The 19,984-nt window shown below is 40.4% G+C and overlaps 3 protein-coding genes across 13 annotated transcripts in view; 1 reads left to right on the top strand and 2 right to left on the bottom strand.

Moving 5' to 3' along the window:
• NRG4 (neuregulin 4) overlaps window positions 1–3,327 on the top strand; it is a 48,465-nt gene extending 45,138 nt beyond the window's left edge. For all 8 annotated transcript variants that reach the window (XM_054214091.1, XM_054214090.1, XM_054214092.1 and 5 more), the window contains 2 exons: window positions 3,019–3,098; window positions 3,194–3,327. In XM_054214091.1, coding sequence (XP_054070066.1) covers window positions 3,019–3,098; window positions 3,194–3,210 — 97 coding nt within the window. In that variant the 3' untranslated portion in view covers window positions 3,211–3,327. The remainder of the gene's footprint in view (window positions 1–3,018; window positions 3,099–3,193) is intronic.
• Window positions 3,328–10,602: 7,275 nt separating this feature from the next.
• On the bottom strand, window positions 10,603–16,180 carry FBXO22 (F-box protein 22). 3 transcript variants are annotated; one of them, XM_054214083.1, is made up of 8 exons: window positions 16,024–16,180; window positions 15,795–15,927; window positions 15,567–15,654; window positions 15,108–15,203; window positions 14,718–14,756; window positions 13,931–14,095; window positions 12,782–12,947; window positions 10,603–11,592 (listed from the first exon to the last, which is right to left on the bottom strand). In XM_054214083.1, the coding sequence occupies exons 1-8, from the start codon at window positions 16,125–16,127 to the stop codon at window positions 11,163–11,165; spliced, it is 1,221 nt and encodes a 406-aa protein (XP_054070058.1). In that variant the 5' UTR covers window positions 16,128–16,180; the 3' UTR covers window positions 10,603–11,162. The 3 variants fall into 3 exon arrangements, with proteins under 3 accessions (XP_054070058.1, XP_054070059.1, XP_054070060.1); XM_054214084.1 differs by lacking the exon at window positions 14,718–14,756; XM_054214085.1 differs by lacking the exons at window positions 13,931–14,095; window positions 14,718–14,756.
• Window positions 16,181–16,808: 628 nt separating this feature from the next.
• Window positions 16,809–19,984, bottom strand: part of UBE2Q2 (ubiquitin conjugating enzyme E2 Q2) — a 48,817-nt gene continuing 45,641 nt past the window's right edge. Inside the window, exons 12-13 of one of the 2 annotated variants that reach the window (XM_054214086.1) lie at window positions 19,676–19,742; window positions 16,809–17,895 (exon numbers count right to left, since the gene is read on the bottom strand). In XM_054214086.1, coding sequence (XP_054070061.1) covers window positions 17,864–17,895; window positions 19,676–19,742 — 99 coding nt within the window. In that variant the 3' untranslated portion in view covers window positions 16,809–17,863. Of the gene's footprint in view, window positions 17,896–19,675; window positions 19,743–19,984 lie in introns of those variants that run through there. The other variant, XR_008468408.1, reaches the window with a different exon arrangement.

Here is a 19,984-nt window from a genome sequence, read left to right as displayed (position 1 = left end):
TTTATTAGTAAAATAACAAGGGCAGCAACTCAGACTTAACATAGTTGCCCTTGAACCTATCTTACATACCAGACTAGCTTGGGAAATCTCATAAAATCATGATCAACTTCTTTAGTATACAGAAAAGAACATAACTGTCTAAAAATTGTTTTGACTTACCTTTACACTTCAGAGGCTGATGTAGCACAATCATCTTCTGCTAGAGATTCATCTATAAAAGAAACACTTTACATCTAAAAGTCCTTATTTCTTGACTGAAGTGACCAACATATACGAGAAGTGTCAAGTGGATACTTTAATCTACTTTCCTCTTTTCAGCTATATAAACAAGGATTATTGCTAGGAGCTCTCATTAACATTATTATAATTTTTTTCCACAAATTTGATCTAAAACATGTATCATAACCTTCTGGAAGATGGTGGAACTGGGAATTGTAACAGTTAGCTGAGAGTTTGCATCATCCTTGACTTGTCCTCTTGACAGGATATATTGAATTTAAAATACTAAGAGAAACATTGTGCTATCAAGTTTCTACTGCTACACTTCATTAACAAATATGTTTGATCCCGAATAAGAAAGCAGAGAGTTCTTCCCCCCCATATTGTGTGGGAGTACGGATTTCTGTGGCTTTTTCAGCACAGGACTCTAGTGCAGGATTCTAATGCAATCTGGAGGGATGCAGAAGAGGAGATATTAATTGCAATTTAGGATACAGAAACTGAATTCCTAAAATTATGCATCAAATATTTTAGAATTTAGGAAATTGATGCTCTGTTTTCTTATACCTGTCATCCCTTGTACCCCCTGTCCTTTCCAAGTTTTCTTCCTTTCGGGCTGCTTGGGGAAGATTTCAGAACCAGGCATGTGCATGTACATTTAATGCTCCCTACAAAAAAATCCATTCAGCATACAAGGGCGGAGAGAAGGGATTTCATTGCTCTGCTTATAAAACCGAATCATACGTAATGGCAAAAGTAACCCATAAAAGCTCTGGGTGAACAGTAGGAAATAATTCTCCCTTTATATTTAGCTGAATCATCACAATTTTATCAACCAAGGATTTATTTTTTCCAATCTGCCAACGATCTGCTGTTAAGCTGATTTCATGCTGTATTTGATTATGCACTAGGGTTCATCAACATGGTATGGTCTGGGAAAGCAAACTACAAGGAGGAAGAGGAGAGGGAATCAAAGATAATGAAGAAACAAACAGTATTTGAAATGGCTAGCGGCTGAGAATGATGGAAAGTAGAACAGAACAGAGGAAAGGAACTGAAGAGAATGGAGGGAGGGAGGAAGGAGAAGCGGTCAAGGACTGGTGATGAAAAAAGGCAGCTTAGAACTGTCAAAGATAAACAGTATTCTAAGGTTAAACCTCCCACTGTCGCTGGAACCTGCTGGAGGAAAGGCTAGTGTAGGTTGATAGAATATAATTATTTAGATAGTAAAGTGAGTAGCTTTAATTTACTTTCTGAAAAAATTATGAGGAATGTTGTTGCAAAGACCATGCTTTTATGTCTCTTCAAAGATGAGTACTGCAAAACAATTTTATATCATGTTGTAGAAATTCATAAGAACAGTATTGTCCACACCCAAAATTAATGTGAAAACCAGTTCAGTACGTGAGCTTCCTACATTATTTTATCAAGTTTTTGCCAGGAATGTGTTGTTTCATAGGTAATTAACATCGTCTCTCAGTCAAAGGGGGAATCCTGATCGTTAAAGGGCATGCTCAGTTCTGTTTACTACATTCTTATAAAAGCTCAGCACATAAAACTATTGCTATTTCTAACTGTTGGGATTCATAGAAGATATGGCATCATGCCAACAACTGTATTTTAGCAAAGGTAGTAAAATATTTACTTTGGGGATGTAAAACGTACCCATATATATATATATATAAAATCAGAACTGGTTTTATGAGAGTGATTTGCTATTTGACAATGAAAAAAATGTCTTGGATTGGAGTAAGCCTCTGTGTGGCTTCAGGCTCAGGAGCTGCATAACCTGTTAGCAGAGGAATGTATGAAGGCAGAGCAAATCCAGATCTAGCCGCTCTCTATCTGGAAAGAAATACACACACCCCCTGGCAACAAATGGTAGATAAAGCCTACTGTTTTGACCTGGGGAAAACAGGAAAGTATGCAAAAATCCTTGCTATTAGATTGTTACTGAGGTAACAAATGGCGTATTTTGCTACAAGGGTTACTGGAAGAAGAATAAGAAAGGTAGCTGATTAGTATAGATTCCATGTAAGCCAGCATTTATTTAAAAAAATGTAGAGGCCTGAATGCCACACACACAGCTTAGAGGAACAGAGAAAACCCTAAGGAAAACTAAAATAAATATGCAATTAATTTCGATACTTATTAAAAGTCCATGTTGAAATGCCAAATTACCTGTAAGATAAGTGTATATAGATGAACGGGAACCCAGCCAGCCAAAACACCAGGGTCTAGGAATAAAGCCATGTAAGCTGTCCAATACAACAGACTTTGTGGAGGAGTTGGATCACCACAGGACACAAACTGGACAGAAAGGAGAATAGCTCATGACTCTTCTCAAGAGAGCAGATGTCTAATTACTATTAAAAAAAAAGGAAAGAGATAGCGAGAGATAAGCTCTATTTAAAAGATCTGTTTCTCCTCAAGAAAGTGGAAAATATCGCATTACTTATATTTCACTTCCAAATGCTAAGAGAGTTAATGATAAATTAAATTATTTTGTGGTATCTACTAATTGCTTAAATAAAGACCTCAGAAATCAGACAAACAGGAACATTAACTTCAGGAGAGAAGCCATGTAGTTCTGAGTGCTGTTTCTGCCTCTGATGTGTATTCTCCCTCAAATACATGCTTCTTAAAAATGTTGACTATTAATTAGAAAGTAATTGCAGAAAATCCATGTAACTTTTTTCAGTGGAAGCATCATTCAATTAACTCTTCTCTGATAACTTTTTCTCATTCTGTGTGTTGTTTTTTTTTTCTCTTTGTCATCTCTTTATTTCTTCTGGTCAGGAAAGCTTCCATTCCAAGGACAAGTTCTTCAGAGTGTGGTGCCAACCTGGTTGAGACTACAACCAGCAATGGCTGCAACAGTGAGTACATTTAACGTTAAATGATTTCACTCCATAAGGAAGGCAGGAGAGGAGGTTTTCTTTAATTAAAAGCACGTGTTTTGTTTATTTTTCAGAAATAATAACTGAGTGAAGCATTAGAGTGGAAGAATGGTGGGAAAACATCATGCAGAGGAACCCTGAGAATACAGTGGTGATAGAGGATGATGTGGTAAGCAAGATGAGAGAAGAAAGTAGACTGAAATAGGAGGCTTGCTTATGTGTTGGAGAAGACTGCAGCTAAGACACAGAGAAACAGTTGCACTTACTAGAGTTTCTATGTGTTTTTAAAGGTGTATCAAATTATACCAAAATCACTATAATCTATGTTTGAATTTTGTGAGATTTTTCATGACAAGTTACTGTTTTCAGTTATCCACAGGTAGAAGCATGAGATAATTTTGGCTTTTACTGCATGGGAATTATGAAATAATTTTTCTTCGCTTCACAGAGAATATGAGATAATCATAGGGGTTTTAGCATGAGGTAATACTTTGAATTTTTTATAGGATTGTCCTTTTCACAGTATTGCCCCAGAGGACTTAAGGACTGTCTTGCTTCAATAATTTCAAAATTTATACCTGTGATACATGTACAGAATTTGGCTTGTTACACTTACCAGATGTAGGGAACAAAAAAGTACCTTTCTCCAGCTAATACTGATATTTTTTTTAATGTAAGACAACATGAGGATAAGGTATCACCGCTAGTGTATTGGTCAGCTTCCTGGCACAAGATTTCAATTCAAATTAAATGAAAAGATTAAGAAAAGAGATTGGTAATGGTTAAAAGAAGTTTACTAGGCAGAGTATTTACCCTTTGTTTGGTATACGTCCCTAATATTAAGCAAGACACCTCCCTTGATAGTTTTGTCTTGCCGCCTTCTGAAAATCTCACTACTGAGGGATATTTAAACCTTACCATAAATTTTCCAGTTGATATTTCAGATACTACAAGTTGGGAATTTTATTCATCAGGTCCATTCCTGACACAAAATATTATCCAGCCAGGTGTCTTGGCTGAACAAGTGCTGCCCTCTCTAAAAATTTATTTGTTTTATTCTCTTAACCATTTCTTGATCACACCAATATATTATATATCACTATCTGGTTCCTCACAGGATTCTTTTACTTGGACAAATAGAGGCCAAATGACATGGTCTGTCTCTCTTTCTGCCTTGACAACACAAAGAGACTGTCTCGTTAGTCAGAGGCATAGAAAATGTGAAGTGAACAATTTTCTTTTGAACTCATTTCTAGCACTGGAGGTTGAAACCAGCAAAAATCAGATACATTTCCATAATGGCACATTACCTAGCAGCTCATTATATGGGATGTATAAGGTTGTATTGAAGAGAAAGTTAATTGAGAAAACTTCAGGAATTGAAAGGGGAGAAAATGCTGAACGCAGATTTCTTATCTCTGAAATAAAAAATCTAGTGGTGTATAAGAATGTGGGTGCAAAGAAAGCGTTGAGCAACCTTCTATTCCTAGGATGTCTACTACACACTCTAGTGTTAGAAAAAACAGCATGTATTTTACATCAATGTAGACAAAAGTACAGCAAGACAGAGAAGAAAAGACGTGCTGTTACAGCGTATAAGGTAAGAAGTCAAAGAGAAAACCGTATTATAATAGCTACTAGAAAACAAAACAGAAAAAACCATTACCTTCTGAGGATTCATATCAGAGAAGTTAGAGTCCCAGTTAAAGCTCAGCATCTGAAGGGAGAATCTGAGGGCACCAAATCAAATAGAGGAGCTGATCCAGAGAAACTCCCAATCAAGTCATATAAAGAACTAAAAGATCACTTTCTCCACACATTAAATGATCTTATGTGTTATTTTCTGGACTTCAAACCTTTAGCAGATACTCTGAAGGAAGCTGATAATATTGTTTTAAAGGCTAGGAAAGATAAAGGTGATTTTTCATCACAAAGGGACATGCCGCTGTTAAATACAGAGTTTAAGACATTTGTAGCAGTACTGACAGCTACATTAGAATCAGTATTACCTAAAGTACTTTGCATAGCCTCAGTGAAAATAAGTCAGGGACCACTGCTTTTAGATAACTTCCATATATTAATCATGAGACATTCAGACTTAATAACGTTAAAGTTTGGTATACTATTTTCATTGAAGAAGGAAAAGGCTTGTGGTCATCTTAAGTGGAAATTCAGGCAAGAATTAGAAGATGTAAGAAATAAATGGACTGACGTTGTACTCTGTAAACTCTTAGAACACTCTCAGCTTTCTAGACAGACATGGAATAGTTATTCACTGTTACCAATCTTGTTTGCATTATTAGGGAAACAGTTTGTACAAAAAGTGAGGACGAATAAACTAAAACCATATTTAAATGCAAACAAGTTGATTTATGAAACAATGTTATCTTTGAAGGAAATCCTATTAGCAATTCCCAGTGCTTCAAACCCCTTGCATCTGAGAACATTTCAGCTTCTAAAATTAATTATTTCAATTCACAAGCTTTGTGAATTTGATGTTCAGGTCAGAATGAGATCAGGCTACAAATTCATTTTAAGGTGGTCAAATGCCACAGAAAGTACAGGGTAGCCAACATTATGTATAATTTAATAAAGTAGTACAACACACTCTAGCAATGCTTGCTTACAAAATTAAGCAAGTGGTCCTGTGAGCAATAAAGCTAAGGAAACACCGGTTCCAGTGGATCAGATCTTGTGGTTGGAGTCACTGGCGTCTAAAAAAGCATTATGTGTATATGCAGGGATGAGTAATGAAGTCTCTCTTCTCCGCTTGACTCCTGTTTTCATGAAAGAAGATCACAGGTCTTTAAAACTACCCCTCCACCAGCTGAAAGGTATGGCAGGAAGAAAAGGGGAAAAGACTAATTTACTAGGAACCTCCACTAATATGGTTATTATTATAGCGTTATGGCAAAAATTCATTTATACCTAAGGATCATGTTTTCCTTCCAGAATCTTGCAGTAAAGATCTCTTCATAATGCTTTGCAAAAACCTTTTGATCACTTGCAGAACGAAATGCCAGCCATTAGCAGGAAATCTCTTTATAGACCTAAATAAGAGGTTGTTTATACGTGCTTATATATGTTACTCAGTATATAGGTTTTTTTCATTAGTAGCCCAAACAAACACTGGGGCAAAGTACAATGAAAGGAGGAGAAATGGCTGTTCAAAGAAAACAAGATTTCTCTGTGCTGCATAGTCTTTTGACTTATATTGTTAAATACTAAGCAGGAAAACCAATGGGAAGTCCATTTGGTAGCACTTCCCATTTTAAAGACACCTTCTATGTTGTGCAACCCCTTCACAATTTACTGCACTAAAAAAATTTATTTTCCTCCTGGCGCTGCATTTTTAAAGAGCAGTAGAGGGGCTCCAATAATATGACTCTGTTCTTTGAAAAGGGGAAGCAGAGAAGAAATAGGGGAGAGAACTTGCCACAATAGAAATGGTGTCTGTGCCATTGCTTTCTGTTGCGAGTGGGCTGACTAGGAGCTACCAAACTGAAAGGGAAAGTAGTGAGCTTACCTAAAAGGCTATAAATTCCTGTTACATGTTCAGCAAATTCTGTATCGGGAGATATATACCTAGAAGGGGCTGCCCAGAGAGAGGGAGAGCTTTAGCCAAAGGTGGTTATGGATTTAATATGGGACACCCAACTCTTCTACATTAAAAACCAAAACAAACCAACCCCCTCAATTATGTTCCTTTGATGTTTAGCATCCTTGCAGATTTAAAGGACATCAAGCTATTTCTAGTAAAAACTGAAAAGACTGTGGGTTAGTTTGGGTAAGAGTTTTCACTTTTACCATGACCATACTCAAACTCAGGGATATTAATGAAGACTTATCTGTATAAGTTCCGGGGGAAAAAAATGGAACTAAATTGTGTTATGATTCTTTGGCAATATCACTTGGATTATCAGGATGCATATGTTCACTGTAACCCTCTCAGATACAATGCCTTTTGTTGACGTCTGTATACTTAAATGAAGAGATGGAATATTCCTGTATCTCAGATTGTATGAAATAATCAAGAAAATCTGGACATAAATTACTTACTTCTTTGGTTAAGATCAGTGAAAAGAGTGCTTCTTTCAAGAAAGTACTGCAGTATTTCCTGCACTTTGGGGGAAAATGAGCAAATAAAAAAAACCCCAACCGTGCATGCCTAAAGATGTTTAAAAAACCCAACAACTTTTTCATTATTGTATGTAAAATTATCTGCTTGTGCTTATCCAAAGTCTGTTCTTTATTTTCTTGTGACTGTAACCTGTTCAACATAATCTGTATGTAATGTGAAAGAGAAATTTGCGAAGTACCAAATACAAATTCTGTGAAATACCAATAGGCAGGTTGCCACTCAGTTCCATGTTTGGGACTGATAGTCCACAAAACCTTCCACCAGGAATTATTTCTATAGCTAGCTAAGGGTGTGTAAACAGAACCTGCACCTGTAAAACCTGAAATAACAAAAAAAAAAATTGCTGTTTTCATCCCCCAAATTAGAACAAATTTCTAACACTTTTAAATGTATCTGTATGTCAGTTTGTGTAACATTTCAATATTGTTTTTCAGCGTACATTAAAAGAGACTGTTTTCAAATTATCCTCTCAACGTAATGGTATTTTGACTCCAACTTTTGTACAGGCAAATGATGGGCTGTAAAAATGTAGCTGAGCATCCACTGGTGGCATTTTTTTTTAACACGGCTCTGTAATTTCAATCTACATTGTACCTTTTCCATCACAGAATTTGCTAATGTTTCAAACTATTCAGTCATGTGCACCAGTTCTGGAGATTCTAGGGGAGTTCCTCTTTTGAGGGGATTAGTGTTTGCTCTCACTGTTGCCATACTGAAAACTCACACCTCAGCCAAGACTAGCTTATTTTAAAAAAGCTGTTTTTAACTCTTATAGCTGTGAAAATTTATCTTGAAAAGGTGACATGACTGCCACTGATTCAGTGATGTGAATCATTCCGAAACGTTTATTTTGAGAAGTTTGTGTTACCTGCTAATCTCTGTGAAGACCTAGCTGTGAAATGTAATGATGGAAATTTATATATTGTTTTTTAAAAGTATTTAGAAGCACACATCCCATTGATTTGGGAATAAAATTTTTGCTCCTAAATTATCAAAGCTCTTAAAAAAAATTCCAATTAGGCAGTTGCCTGCTAATAATTCTCACATAAGTATCCAGGTAACATAATTTCCAAATAATCCCCACCTACCTTACACCATTCCTTTGGAAAAAAAGTTCCCAGTTTTTCACTGTAGCTGTATGTTGTCTGTTTAGAAAAATACCCTACATTGTTATGAAGTGCTGGTAGGCATGAAGTAATCAGCGCAGGGGTCCTGCAACGTTTGAACTCGTATTTGTTTGACCTAAGGCTGTGGTACAGGACCAAGGCGCGCCACCCCCACCCCCCCAGAGGCGAGCTCAGTTTACCTCGCTGCACATCTTTAAGCCTGTAGTTGAGGAGACGCATTGCCAGGCCGAACACCCTCAAGGCTCAGAAACAACAGCCTCTTCTGGAGCCTGTCTCTGGCTGAGGAATGGGCTAGGAACAGGTAAAATTTCAAGTAAGAAATTTGGTAATTAAAGTCTAATGTTTATCTTACCGGCTTTTGTGTGCACAAAATACAACTGCTGTATTATGATGGAATGTATTTTAGAGATCCACCACAGACCGTGTGATTTACTGTATGAACAGTAAATCTTCCCCACAATATAATCATGAAAAATAATCACAGTGGGGGAAATTATTTTCTTAATATTTGCAGAGTACTTGGAGATTATAAGTAAAAGACCCTACAAAAGATCATTTAAATTTACATGTTTATTATCTCTGTAACTATGCAAACGTCCAGACCTCAAACGTTTTTTTCCTGTATCATTCCATTGAGTAAAATAGAAGTAGGCAAATGTTTTTTAACTTGTTCTTGTTTGGCCAGACACTAGGGGTTCAGCAGACTGAGGTCAATACCAGGTGGTGTATTATGTGAAAGCTAATGAACACCACTACAGAGTTACTTCTAGTACAAGTTCTCCATTTTTAGAAAGACAAAAGTGAACTGCGAGGGGGTAATGACACCGACTGAGTTTTGAGGTAGACTTTTAACTAAAAAATTAATTAAGAATTGTATGTAACCACTTGTTTTTTCAAAGTTCAGTCTGAGGATTAACATTATCAGCCTTCTCTGCTGCACGCTAAAAGTCAAAGTTTGGCTGCATCATTTACATATCTCGGTTTCCTGTTCCCTGCTGAGGGGGCATGATTCAGGATGACTCATTCATCTGTTAAAATAAGGCCTGTTCCAATATTAACTTAGGCCAAAACAAATGTGACACAGAGAGTAACAAAACCCAACTTCACTATCTTTGCACTTTTCTGCAGTTTTTAACTGAAATTGCTTTCTGGCAGTACACTTGTGACAGCTTACCAAGATTTGGCTCTGCTTTATCAAATGATTCTCACTTTCTTACAACTGCGTGTTATAGAAACATCCTATAATGAGGGGATTTTTGAATTAATAATTCTAAAAGAAAAATTATAGTAATAGTTTTATGTTTGGCAATTGCTGTTCCGGTTGTGCAAGTAGGAGGTTGTACATCACACTGCTTGCCTATTATTTTTTGTACTTTCAAAACCTACTGTTTGCTTAATTGAAAGATGCATTAAGAAGAAATGTGCAATGAAACATCATTCATATTTAAAACATGGGGATAAAAAAAGGTCTTTTACCTTTTGTCAGCAAAACCATCACTCCTCCCTGTAGGTCTTGTGCCTTTGAAGGTTTTCTTTTTTTCTTAACAAAAACAAAATCCAGTTGTGGTCAGTTAGGGATTATATTCAGGCCACCTGCCCGATTTGGCATTTAGAAGTGTGTTGAAATGGTGTAAAATTAATTTTATTTTCTTGTCATTCTATTACTAAGTGAAAATAAAAGAGAGGAAAGAATTTAAAAGGGAGCAAATATATTATTAGCTATACTGAGACTATGCTGAATTTACTTACTTGAACTTTGCAGTACTGAATTCCAGCTGCAGCAATCAAACCAGGTGACCGATGTAAAAGCATAGGAAAACATGCAAAAGCACAAGTCTTCTTTAAAGGCTCTATATAAATAGAACACAGCCAGATCTTGCGTGCCCCACAATTTCAAATTAAAAAGCAAAAACCTTTTTAAAGGAACTTGAAGATACCAAAGTAGTCTTAATTTTCAGCACTCTGGGTATAAAAGTTTATAATAGAGAGCATCATGCTACAAAAGATTCTAAAAGAAAAGGCAACCAGTGCATTTTGAGTGTGTAAACTTAAATACACAAAGACTGAAACTGCTGGTACACACAAAGTATCAGATATTATTCTAAACTAGATATTTAAAACAACTGAAATTCAGTTCAAGATGGTGAGAAAAGCTGAGCTTGTAACTGGACCTCTTCAAATCAGAGCTTTTTCTCTAAGAATAGAAGGCAAGGTATTTTTACATATTTTAATCTTTATTTAATAAGCACTTTGTTATTTTTCTCTAAAGATTTTCATTCATTTTATCTAGTAAAACCATTCAGTTCTGTAAATAGGACTCAAGCCTGGGCAGGCTGTGCATCTCTCAAAATAAAATCCAGGAAATGGTGGATTTTATGCATCAGTATTTCCGTATGCATCAGTAGTTTTTCTAGACTGTTTTACATACACAAATAGAGCACATCAAAGTACTGTTTCTTTCTGCATGCTGGTATTTGGTCTCCAACTGCCATTTGTGCAAACCATTCTCATTTTGGAAGAAAGAGGCTTTCTTCAATTGCAGAATTCCATCAAATATCATTTACCTGCAATTCTGATGTGTACAGGCGATTACACAAAATGCAAAGCCTTCTCGCAGCTATTATATTAAACTCTATTCCAACTACAAGATTTGATAGTATTACGAAAATGATGTTTACGTTTTGGAAGGGGCTTTGATTGCAAGATGTCCACTCTTCCAGACTTCTCAGCTTTCTGGAATGAAACAAACAGCTCACTGAAGCATTAAAAACACATCTACACTTGGTTTGCTTTTGTTGAACCAAGATGAATAAGAGTCATAACGGTAGTATAGCCGTGAAGCAGGTCATCCTTTATGTCGTTACATTCTCTTAATACGAAATTCCCAGTAACTATTCGATCACATCCTATTTCCCCATGTCCAAAAAAGCCAAAGAGGGGAACGTTTGGAAAAAACTTCCTAAATGCATCTGCTTCCATATTCCTTTTGGTTTTATAATGCCGATATCCTCTGCCAACACAGGCAAACATGAAGCCAATGGTGTTATGCTCGGGGATGTTTGCTGCTTTGAGACGCTGCATGGCGGCTTCCGCTGTCCTCTCATCAGCTACGTCCTGGTCTAACAGAATGGTGGCACTCTGGATCTGGGGGCCGCTGAACGCCAGCCCAACCACGCCACAGGCATCGCCAGGCTGGGCATTGTTACTGAAAGGCAACGGGCACTGAGTTAGAGAATGTTCCAGAGACCACATCCGACCTGAATAAACTTCTGCTCTGGCAGAAGGAGGTTTCAAAGGTGACCAACATCCTAATGATTTTGAAAGACACCCATACTTAAAAACAAACCAAAGACTTCAAATGTTGGCAACCTTTTTTTTTTAGCAACCTTTCACAAGGAAAAACTTTCACATCCATTACCAGGGTTTAAGTGTAAGTCTGCCTTTCAAATATATGCCAAATTCAGCAGCTTGTGTATGAATTCCAGCTATTAGTTAAACATAAGACAAGCAAAGGTACTCAGTATTTACATACCACACCAGGGCAGCAGTCAGTAACGGCTTCAGATTCACGTTGCTTTAAGTCTCCTTGGTTGGCCAAGTACTTACTTATGCTTTATTAGCAATAATTTAATATACGGTCATCTCTCTTATCTGGACTAATGGTGCAGCTGGCATACATTACATGCAAGAAAAATGGTATTACTATGGAGTCGAGACCTACGCTGGCATGACAGGAGCTGGCGGCGCTGGCTGCACTGCACTGCACTGCACTCTCCAGCACAGGAGCTCCGGTGAGGATGCACCGGCACCAGCGAGTCGGATGGCACAAAGGGCTCTCCCCGTGCAGCGGAGCACCTGGAGCCCAGCTCTGCCCTGCAGGGTCCTGGCGGAGGGAGGGGGTTTAAGTTGGATGAGATCTAGCCTGGTCCCGTGAGTGCCACGTCCTTCAGCCCTTAGGTGTGCTCCTGGGGCACAGTCCTGTTTGTGTATGCAGCTACTGCTCTGTAGTGCGAACCAAACCAAGGTCGAAACAGAAAAAAATGTTCACATAAATGGTCTCTGTCACAATGAGTGATAATTTATCTGCAAGCCAGAGAGCAAACACAGCCTGCAATAAACACACATAAGGTATCTGAAGCTGGAAATCTCCTTTGCAGTGAGTTTCTCCTAGCTGGGTTTCCAGAATCCAATTTGTAACACAGTCAGAAAAAATTTCCAGCCAGAAAAGGCTAGATCACGGTGTACCAGTGGGACTTTATTCTCTTTAAAAAAAAAAGTCATTTTACTACTGTTAACGGGCATTTCTAATATGACATAACTAGAAGACTATGGCTTCTGCAGCATTTCTCCCATTTTAAATCTTCTTTACAATTTACCTTGAAAAAGATACCTACTTCTCAGAGGTCAGTGATGTAAAGCTCTCCACTTGCCCCCCAGCCAGGATGATACTTTTCTCATTCAAAGGATTGACTATTTGATGAAGGAATCGAGTTGCTCCAGACTTCCAGGAATTGTAGCCAAACAGAAGAACCACCCGGAGATCTGGGTTATTCTTCAGACCTACGAACAAAACGACAAACATCAATCCTCTTATTTTTAAATCCTGACCCCTGAAGTCCAACCATCCTAGTCTCTCCTCAAATAATACATCAAACCTTTAGTAATGGCTTTCCATTAGGAAAACAAGACACAAGTTGCCCAGGCATCCAGGGGCTGCGCTGCATTCCCCACCGAAGTGAGAATTTCTGAAAAGCAGCTAGCAAGGAAAAGACAACTACATCTGCTTCCTCCAGCTTGCAACTTCTCTAGCAGAGTGTTTGAGTTTTACCACAGCCTCTGAAGGCACAGCTCTTCAATTTTACTTGGCAGCCTTAATCGTCGTTTTACAGGTAAGAACTGAGCGTATAGGTTATTCAACAAGAACCACAATGCAGTAAATAGCTTTACCTGACAATTAAATACATTACATACATCAGCCAGTTGCTTATCCCAAGGCAGAAACTCTCAGGTTCCTAGAAGACTCAAGAAATCCTCATTATATTACTCTTCATAAATGATCAACCCTACTGAGGACACAATGCATGCAATGTAAAACTGTATTTATTGAAATACGCTGTCTTCTGTTCTACCTTTTCTTGCTACAACACCTGACTTAGGATCCAAATGCAAAGTTACTGAGGACAAGAGGAGAAGCAGCTCCTCCTTGCTTGTTTCTAAACTGTAGTGATGGGAACCATTCCCAATGGCACAAACTCATTTATCATTATTTGTAACCAATTAGAGGTTGGTCAAAACCTAACAGCTCCCTCTGAATAGCTCCACTTGGAACCCAACTGAGGTAAGCTGAGATCAATACTCAGGATAACTTAATACTCCAGAGAAAAGGAAGAACAGAGATGCGCAATTACCAGCTGCAGCCCCGGAGAGCCACAGAGTCCTCCAGGAATGGAGTTAGCACAGAAGCTGTTGCTTCCACGCTGGTGCCTAGAAGAGCAATACGACACTGCACTGAAGCCTCAAAAAAGGGGAGTACAAGGACATACCTGCTTCAGCAAATTTACTTTCATCAAAGACCCTGTTCTTTGAGTCTTTTGAAAAATGGAAAGTATGAATCTTCACGCCATCAATTTTGGGAAACAACAGAGCAAACCCGGCTTCGCCCTCTTCAATTTCTTGAGGCTGATTGCTGCTTGAACCCATAGGGGTAACTACGAAGATACAAAACCAGACATCTCGTGCTCAGTGATCCTAATACTTTCATCTACATTGTAACACAGATTGAAAGAGGCAGAACAGCTTAGACCACATAAAAGACGATATTTCATCTCCATAACAACATATCTAATTGACAACTGGGGTGATTTTTTCTGCTGATGTTTTGGTAAGATGAAGCATGTAGGAGTCCTGCTGGCTACAGATCACGCTGAAGTCACTTTGGACAAGGAGACATGGACGTATTTGGACATTTCCCCCAGCCACACCAAGTATGAATCAGCTGGAAAACAAGCACTGTGCAATACAGCTCTCTCCAGCCTTCCTGCCCGCTTCTGCAGGCATGCAAATGTACTCCGATTTTTAAGGCGTTGTACAAGCGTGATGACAGTATAAAGCAAACTGACAGAAATACTGGGAGTGTATTATTGAATTATGATAGTAACAACAATCAAATTCTCTCCTTAGCCTTGGGAAGAGAATTTAACGTGAGAAACTAGGAAAAAACTTTCTAATGATAAAAAGTGAAGCACTAAAAGACGACTGCCAAGGGCGGCTGCGAATTTTCTGTAGTTATCGCGTGTGCCTCCTGCTACAGCAGAACAAACAGATACATACCAAGGATGTCCTGTATAATTATAAAGTCACAATGTGACTCTGAAAAATACAGATAAATCCAAGAAACAGTAATTACATTAAGGTGCCAGGATAAAATGCAATAAGCTGCCTGCTCAAATAAATCAACCCTTTTAATTATAACTGCATTACATGAAGTAAAAATTTAAGCTTCACATGACTTAGCAGCAACACTATGAACTCCTTAAAATTTAAGCTAGCACTGAACAAGGTGGGGGCAGAACATGTTAATCGCTGTGAGAACTCTCCCATCAGTGTGCAGGACTACGCTTCCAAAAACATACGAAGTTGTGATAAACAGGAACCAGAATACATGTGTGATACACCGGACACCTTCAGCTCATCACAAAAAATCACATATTTTCTTCCTACCTACAACCCCTGGGGTGACCAGTCCGAGAACCTGACATCGCTTCGGCAACAATTTTTCGAGCGCAATTGCTGTTTCTTTACTGTTTCTTTTTCTGGCTGTTAAAAAAAGAGGAAAAAAGAGAAGTAAAAATCAGGTGTTCTGAGCGGTACTGGAACAGACCCTGCAGTCAATCCTGTCCTATTTAACCAATGCTGCCCGTCAGCGGCTGCCCTGTTAACAACACGGCAAACCTGTACCAATGGGTACGAGCACAGGAGCATGCGCACACTGAGCGCAACCAGTACCTCGGGACAGGGACTCGTCCATGTAAAACAAGGCGTCTGTGAGCTGCTTCACACCACAAAATTTCCGCAAAAGCGTTCCTTTCCCCCGAAATTCGAGCTCAGCGGCTGAGCTCCCTCTAGGCGCCGCCCTGGCTGCCCCAGCCCCGCTCGGAGCGGGTTAAGGCCGGAGTTTACCTTTCTTTTGCTCGTGACACTCCTCGTGCCCGCTGAACGTCTCCGCGTCCGCGATGTAGAGCACGGTCTGCGGCAGCACCTGCACCTTCTGCGGGGAAAGAGAGCGGAGAACCGGAGGGCTGCGGCGCGGCTCCGCGGTGGGTGGGTGGGGGGGGGGGGAGGCCGCGGAGAACCTGCGCAGGAGCCGCCCCCGCCCCGGCCCCCCCCCGGCCGCCCGCGCGCACCCACCTCCAGCTCGCGGGCCAGCGCGCGCACCAGCGCGTGGCTGTCGGCCGGCCCCGCCTCCAGCGCCGACACCCAGGCGACGCGCTGCCGCGCCCGCAGGATCCGCCGGGCGCACTCCCTCCACAGCCGGCACACGCTGCAACACAGCACCCGCGGGGCGCGTCGGGCGGGTCGCCATGGCGCCCCGCACCGCCGCCACGGCACCCGCCCCCGCCGCCGCCTCGGGCCTTACCAGGCGGCGCGTAGCAGCGCCTTGGTGGGCAGGAAGCCGAGGACGCGCTCCACCACCTCGGCCAGGTTGCCGAGGACGAAGCCGGCCTTGCCGGTGGCCTCCATGGCGCCGCCGACCCCCCCCGCCCCGCCGCCGCCACTGCGCTCCGCCTCAGCCTGAGGCGCACTTCCGGCCGCGCGGGGCGGGCGGGGCCAGCGCAGCCGCACTCGCGCCCCCTGGCGGCCGGGAGGACCCGCCCCCCCCACAGGAACACAGCAGGCTTCTTAAAATGGTTTTTATTCATAAACTTGATGCAAGTTTACAAATTACTGTACATTGCCAAGTAACTCTGCAATGAGAAATGGAACCCAAACCAAAGCCGGGGCTGCGCGCAGCGGTAGGGCCGGGCAAGCAGAACGGCTGGGGAGTCACCGCCAGGCCTCTCCCCTGGCTCCCGCCGGGATAAAAACTGCATCCAGAAGCAAACGCACAAGGAGCCGCGCGTGCCTGACAGAGAAAAGAGCACAAATCTGATAGTCGACTAAAAACCGTAACAAAAACATGCTTCTGCGCTTCTAAAAAGTGCTTAATCGGTGGTACACACCCTTAGCTCAGCCCCAGAGGGGTGCAAAGGCTGGATGACGAGTACTACAACCAAAATAGAATCAATTTAGGTAAGGCAATGAAATACGGTGTAATTACACAGACCCAGATTCATTTCCTAACAAAGAATGAACAGTTCCCATCAGTCTCTCAGTAACAAAACCACCGTCATGACTACGGCAACATTTCTTAAAACCTCTGAATCAGATGACGTGTTCTTGTACTTTATTGTAGCTTTTATATAAAAATTTTTCACTCCAGGATTTTCATCTTGATTTGTGCCAATCACTTTTTAAGTTCATTAGTTTACAAATGATTGCAACAACCCGTTAATAAAATGGAACGCCTAAAAAGGTTTTTAGTATTTTTAAATAACTTCAAGCTTCATACTGCGGCTCTTCTTGTTAAGGAGGTTGAGCCAACAAGTAGCAGGAACAGCCCAGCAAGTTCTGATGCCCCAGTGGAAGTGACTAGTTACAAGGTTTTATTGGCACAGCCGTGCTCTGCTTTTTTAAAAAAAAAAACAAACAAAAAAACCAAAAAAAAACCAAAAAAAAAACCTGACCAAAAATGAAAAGAAAAACAAAAAATCCAAACCAAAACAAAAAATTAACATAATCTAAACAAAGAGCATCTTTTCCAAGAAACAGTTCATATTCTCATACAGCCATGAAAAATGTTTAATTACTTAACATACATGTGTTTTTCCTATATCATTAATTTGGAAATACTACAAATGCTGTCATTTTAGACCAGAAAAACTACTGTGATTTGCAAGACCTGACATTTCCTAAAACAGTATTAAACAATGTATTAAACGTCTTGGCTTTAAATGAAACAATACAACGTAAGTCTCTGCAGTCTGCATTTTGCAAAAGGTAAGAAATACACAAAAGTGTGTGAACGACTCACTCCTATTGAACGATCTTTAGTAACTCGATAGCCTGCTGGAGGGAGCTTACGCTTTCAAATAAAAAAAAGGGAGAAGGGAGGGCGTGGCCCAAATACGCTTAATCCATAAGAACAAATATGGTAAAGGCCCAAACTGCTCAGTCCAGATACCTAAGAAGAGCTGAATGGTAAGGCTGTAATTTATACTTTACGTGTCAGTTGACAGATTATCCACTAACTTATCTAATAGCTAAAGTCTTCAGTACGGCTGTTATAGGGGCACTCATAGCTTGAGTCTGTGTGTTGGAAAACATAAAAAAGAGCTTGTTTTGTTGATATTGGTCCAGGTATACAACAGTCCTCAATGTTAGCCATCTTCTTTCGGAGGAGTGTACCAGCCTATGGAGAACAGAGAAATGCGTTAGGTACCGGCACAGCTCCATCAAGACCATCATACTCTGAGTCTGTGGGAGATGGAAGCCTCATCTGGCTCCTTCCTTCCCCCTTAAAGCCAGCTCAGTCAGACCCAGTGCCCAAAACACTAGTGGTCTGCAGTGGGAGATAAACACATGGCTCGTTCCAGGACCGGACCCAGCATTTGGGCGTGAAAATTAAACACTTCGAAGTTTGGGGGTTTTTTTGTGTCAGCAGCTGAGTTGGACAAGCTGGACATCAACAGAGGAAGCTGTTGAGGGAGGAACATTGCCATACCAAAATCAAAAGGAATACAGGTAAGACCCCCAAGTCTTCAAGCCACTCAATGCACAGATGTACAAACACAACTACACTGGGATACTTGTATATAAATCCCATCACCTTGCCTACTGAAGAGCTTGGCATGGACAAGCATTTGAACAGTTCATCCTACTTCTGTAAATCTTGCTGTAGGAATGGACTCAGAAGTGTCAGTTGAATTAACCAGCCTCTTGATAGGATTTGGCACGTTCAGCAGCTGAATCATACCTGATCGAGCCTGAACAGTTTTTTTTTCCCTAGCCACCTCCACATCGCCCATCTTAATTCCCCCAGCCACCACTGTAAAAAAATCCTCTAAATTTCTGTACAGTGAGTACAGGGCCTATTTATGTTGTCCCAGAGAACAGGTAGCAGCTATAAGTTAAAGACACCTTTCGTAGCAGCAATAAATGCTGTGAATGCTTTGTGTACAGCTCCTGCGGCAGCAGTAACCACTGTAGTCAAGGCTAGCACATAGCTAGAAGTAAACAGACAGCCATGCTGGCTTTTGTAGCAAACTAAAAAAGCAAAAGACTCAGTTAATGGCAAGATCAAAATATCATAAAACTGGAAAGCATTTTAAAGTCGTTATCTTTGATCTTCCTCCCAGTAGCAGAGAAGGCAACACATTCAATTTTAGCGGTAGGGAAACTGAGGTGCTCTGTGCAGTCACACCGAAAGACACTGTAATGTTCACAGCAACATGAATTCCCAGAGGGGACTGTGTCCGACCTGGATCAAGGAACATCACAGAAGCGGTAACTGGGACTAACTCCCTCCTCATGAGACCAGGGCACCGGCTCTGCTGACTACTTTTACATAATGTAACCTTCTAAAGGTCATTCGTTGTCTGCTCATCCTGGCACAACGAATGCAATCATACCTGAAACACTTGAACACTTGTTTCATGCAGCTGAGAGACCCTTAACTGGTTTTAAATAGGGCAAAAACATAAATGTGTCTCCCATTTCTATTGCACAGCTTTCCAGCCAGCGCACTTCACTCAGGCTTTTTGTAGTTTTGAGTCTCTGGGTCTTTCTTTCCACTTTACCTCTTCCTCAATGGTTATTACTACTAAGGTCTCACCACACTGAAACAAAGCCTTTCAGGGGAAAGAGGCAAACTTCCAGCAGGTACCTCACTAACAAGACACTTTAAAAGCTACAGTAACAATAAAGTTACTCGATCAACTGGCTGAAAAGGAAATTGAAATACCTTTCAAAAGACAGTAGGAACACATGGAAGCTGGAAGAGTTGCAAAGATTGTTAGTCCAGTTACTTTAAGCACTATTGTCTTCCTATTGGAAGATGAGAAAAAGGAAACACCATTTACGGTCTTCCCAAGCCAACATAAGACACTCTGGCACTGCAAGTTTTACTGTGGCCAAACACCAATTCCCAGGTTGCTGTGCAGACAAGGACAAAGTCACAAGAATGTACATACCATTTTTCTCATGTATTTGTACTAGTGACTTATAGGACTGTTGTGCTCTTGCTAGATTATATTGATTCTGAAAGGAGAAAAAAAAACTACCATAAGAAAACCAGCATCTAGACGTGCGAAACTTCAGAACAGTTTTACAAAGAAACTCTACAGTGGGCTTACAAAGAAAAAACCATGCACGATGTTACAACTTTCCTGGCTTTAAAGTACAAGATTTTCAAGACAAATACCCTTATTTTCTCATTTCTCCTCCATCATAGCGACAATAATTTGCACACCCCTGCTGCTGGAAAGGCCCCTCTATCGGAG

This window comes from Rissa tridactyla, chromosome 9, assembly GCF_028500815.1.
Source record: "Rissa tridactyla isolate bRisTri1 chromosome 9, bRisTri1.patW.cur.20221130, whole genome shotgun sequence".
Taxonomy (NCBI): Eukaryota; Metazoa; Chordata; class Aves; order Charadriiformes; family Laridae; genus Rissa; species Rissa tridactyla.
The sequence above is the reverse complement of the archived record's forward strand: the minus strand, read 5'-3'. Positions and strand labels throughout refer to the sequence as shown.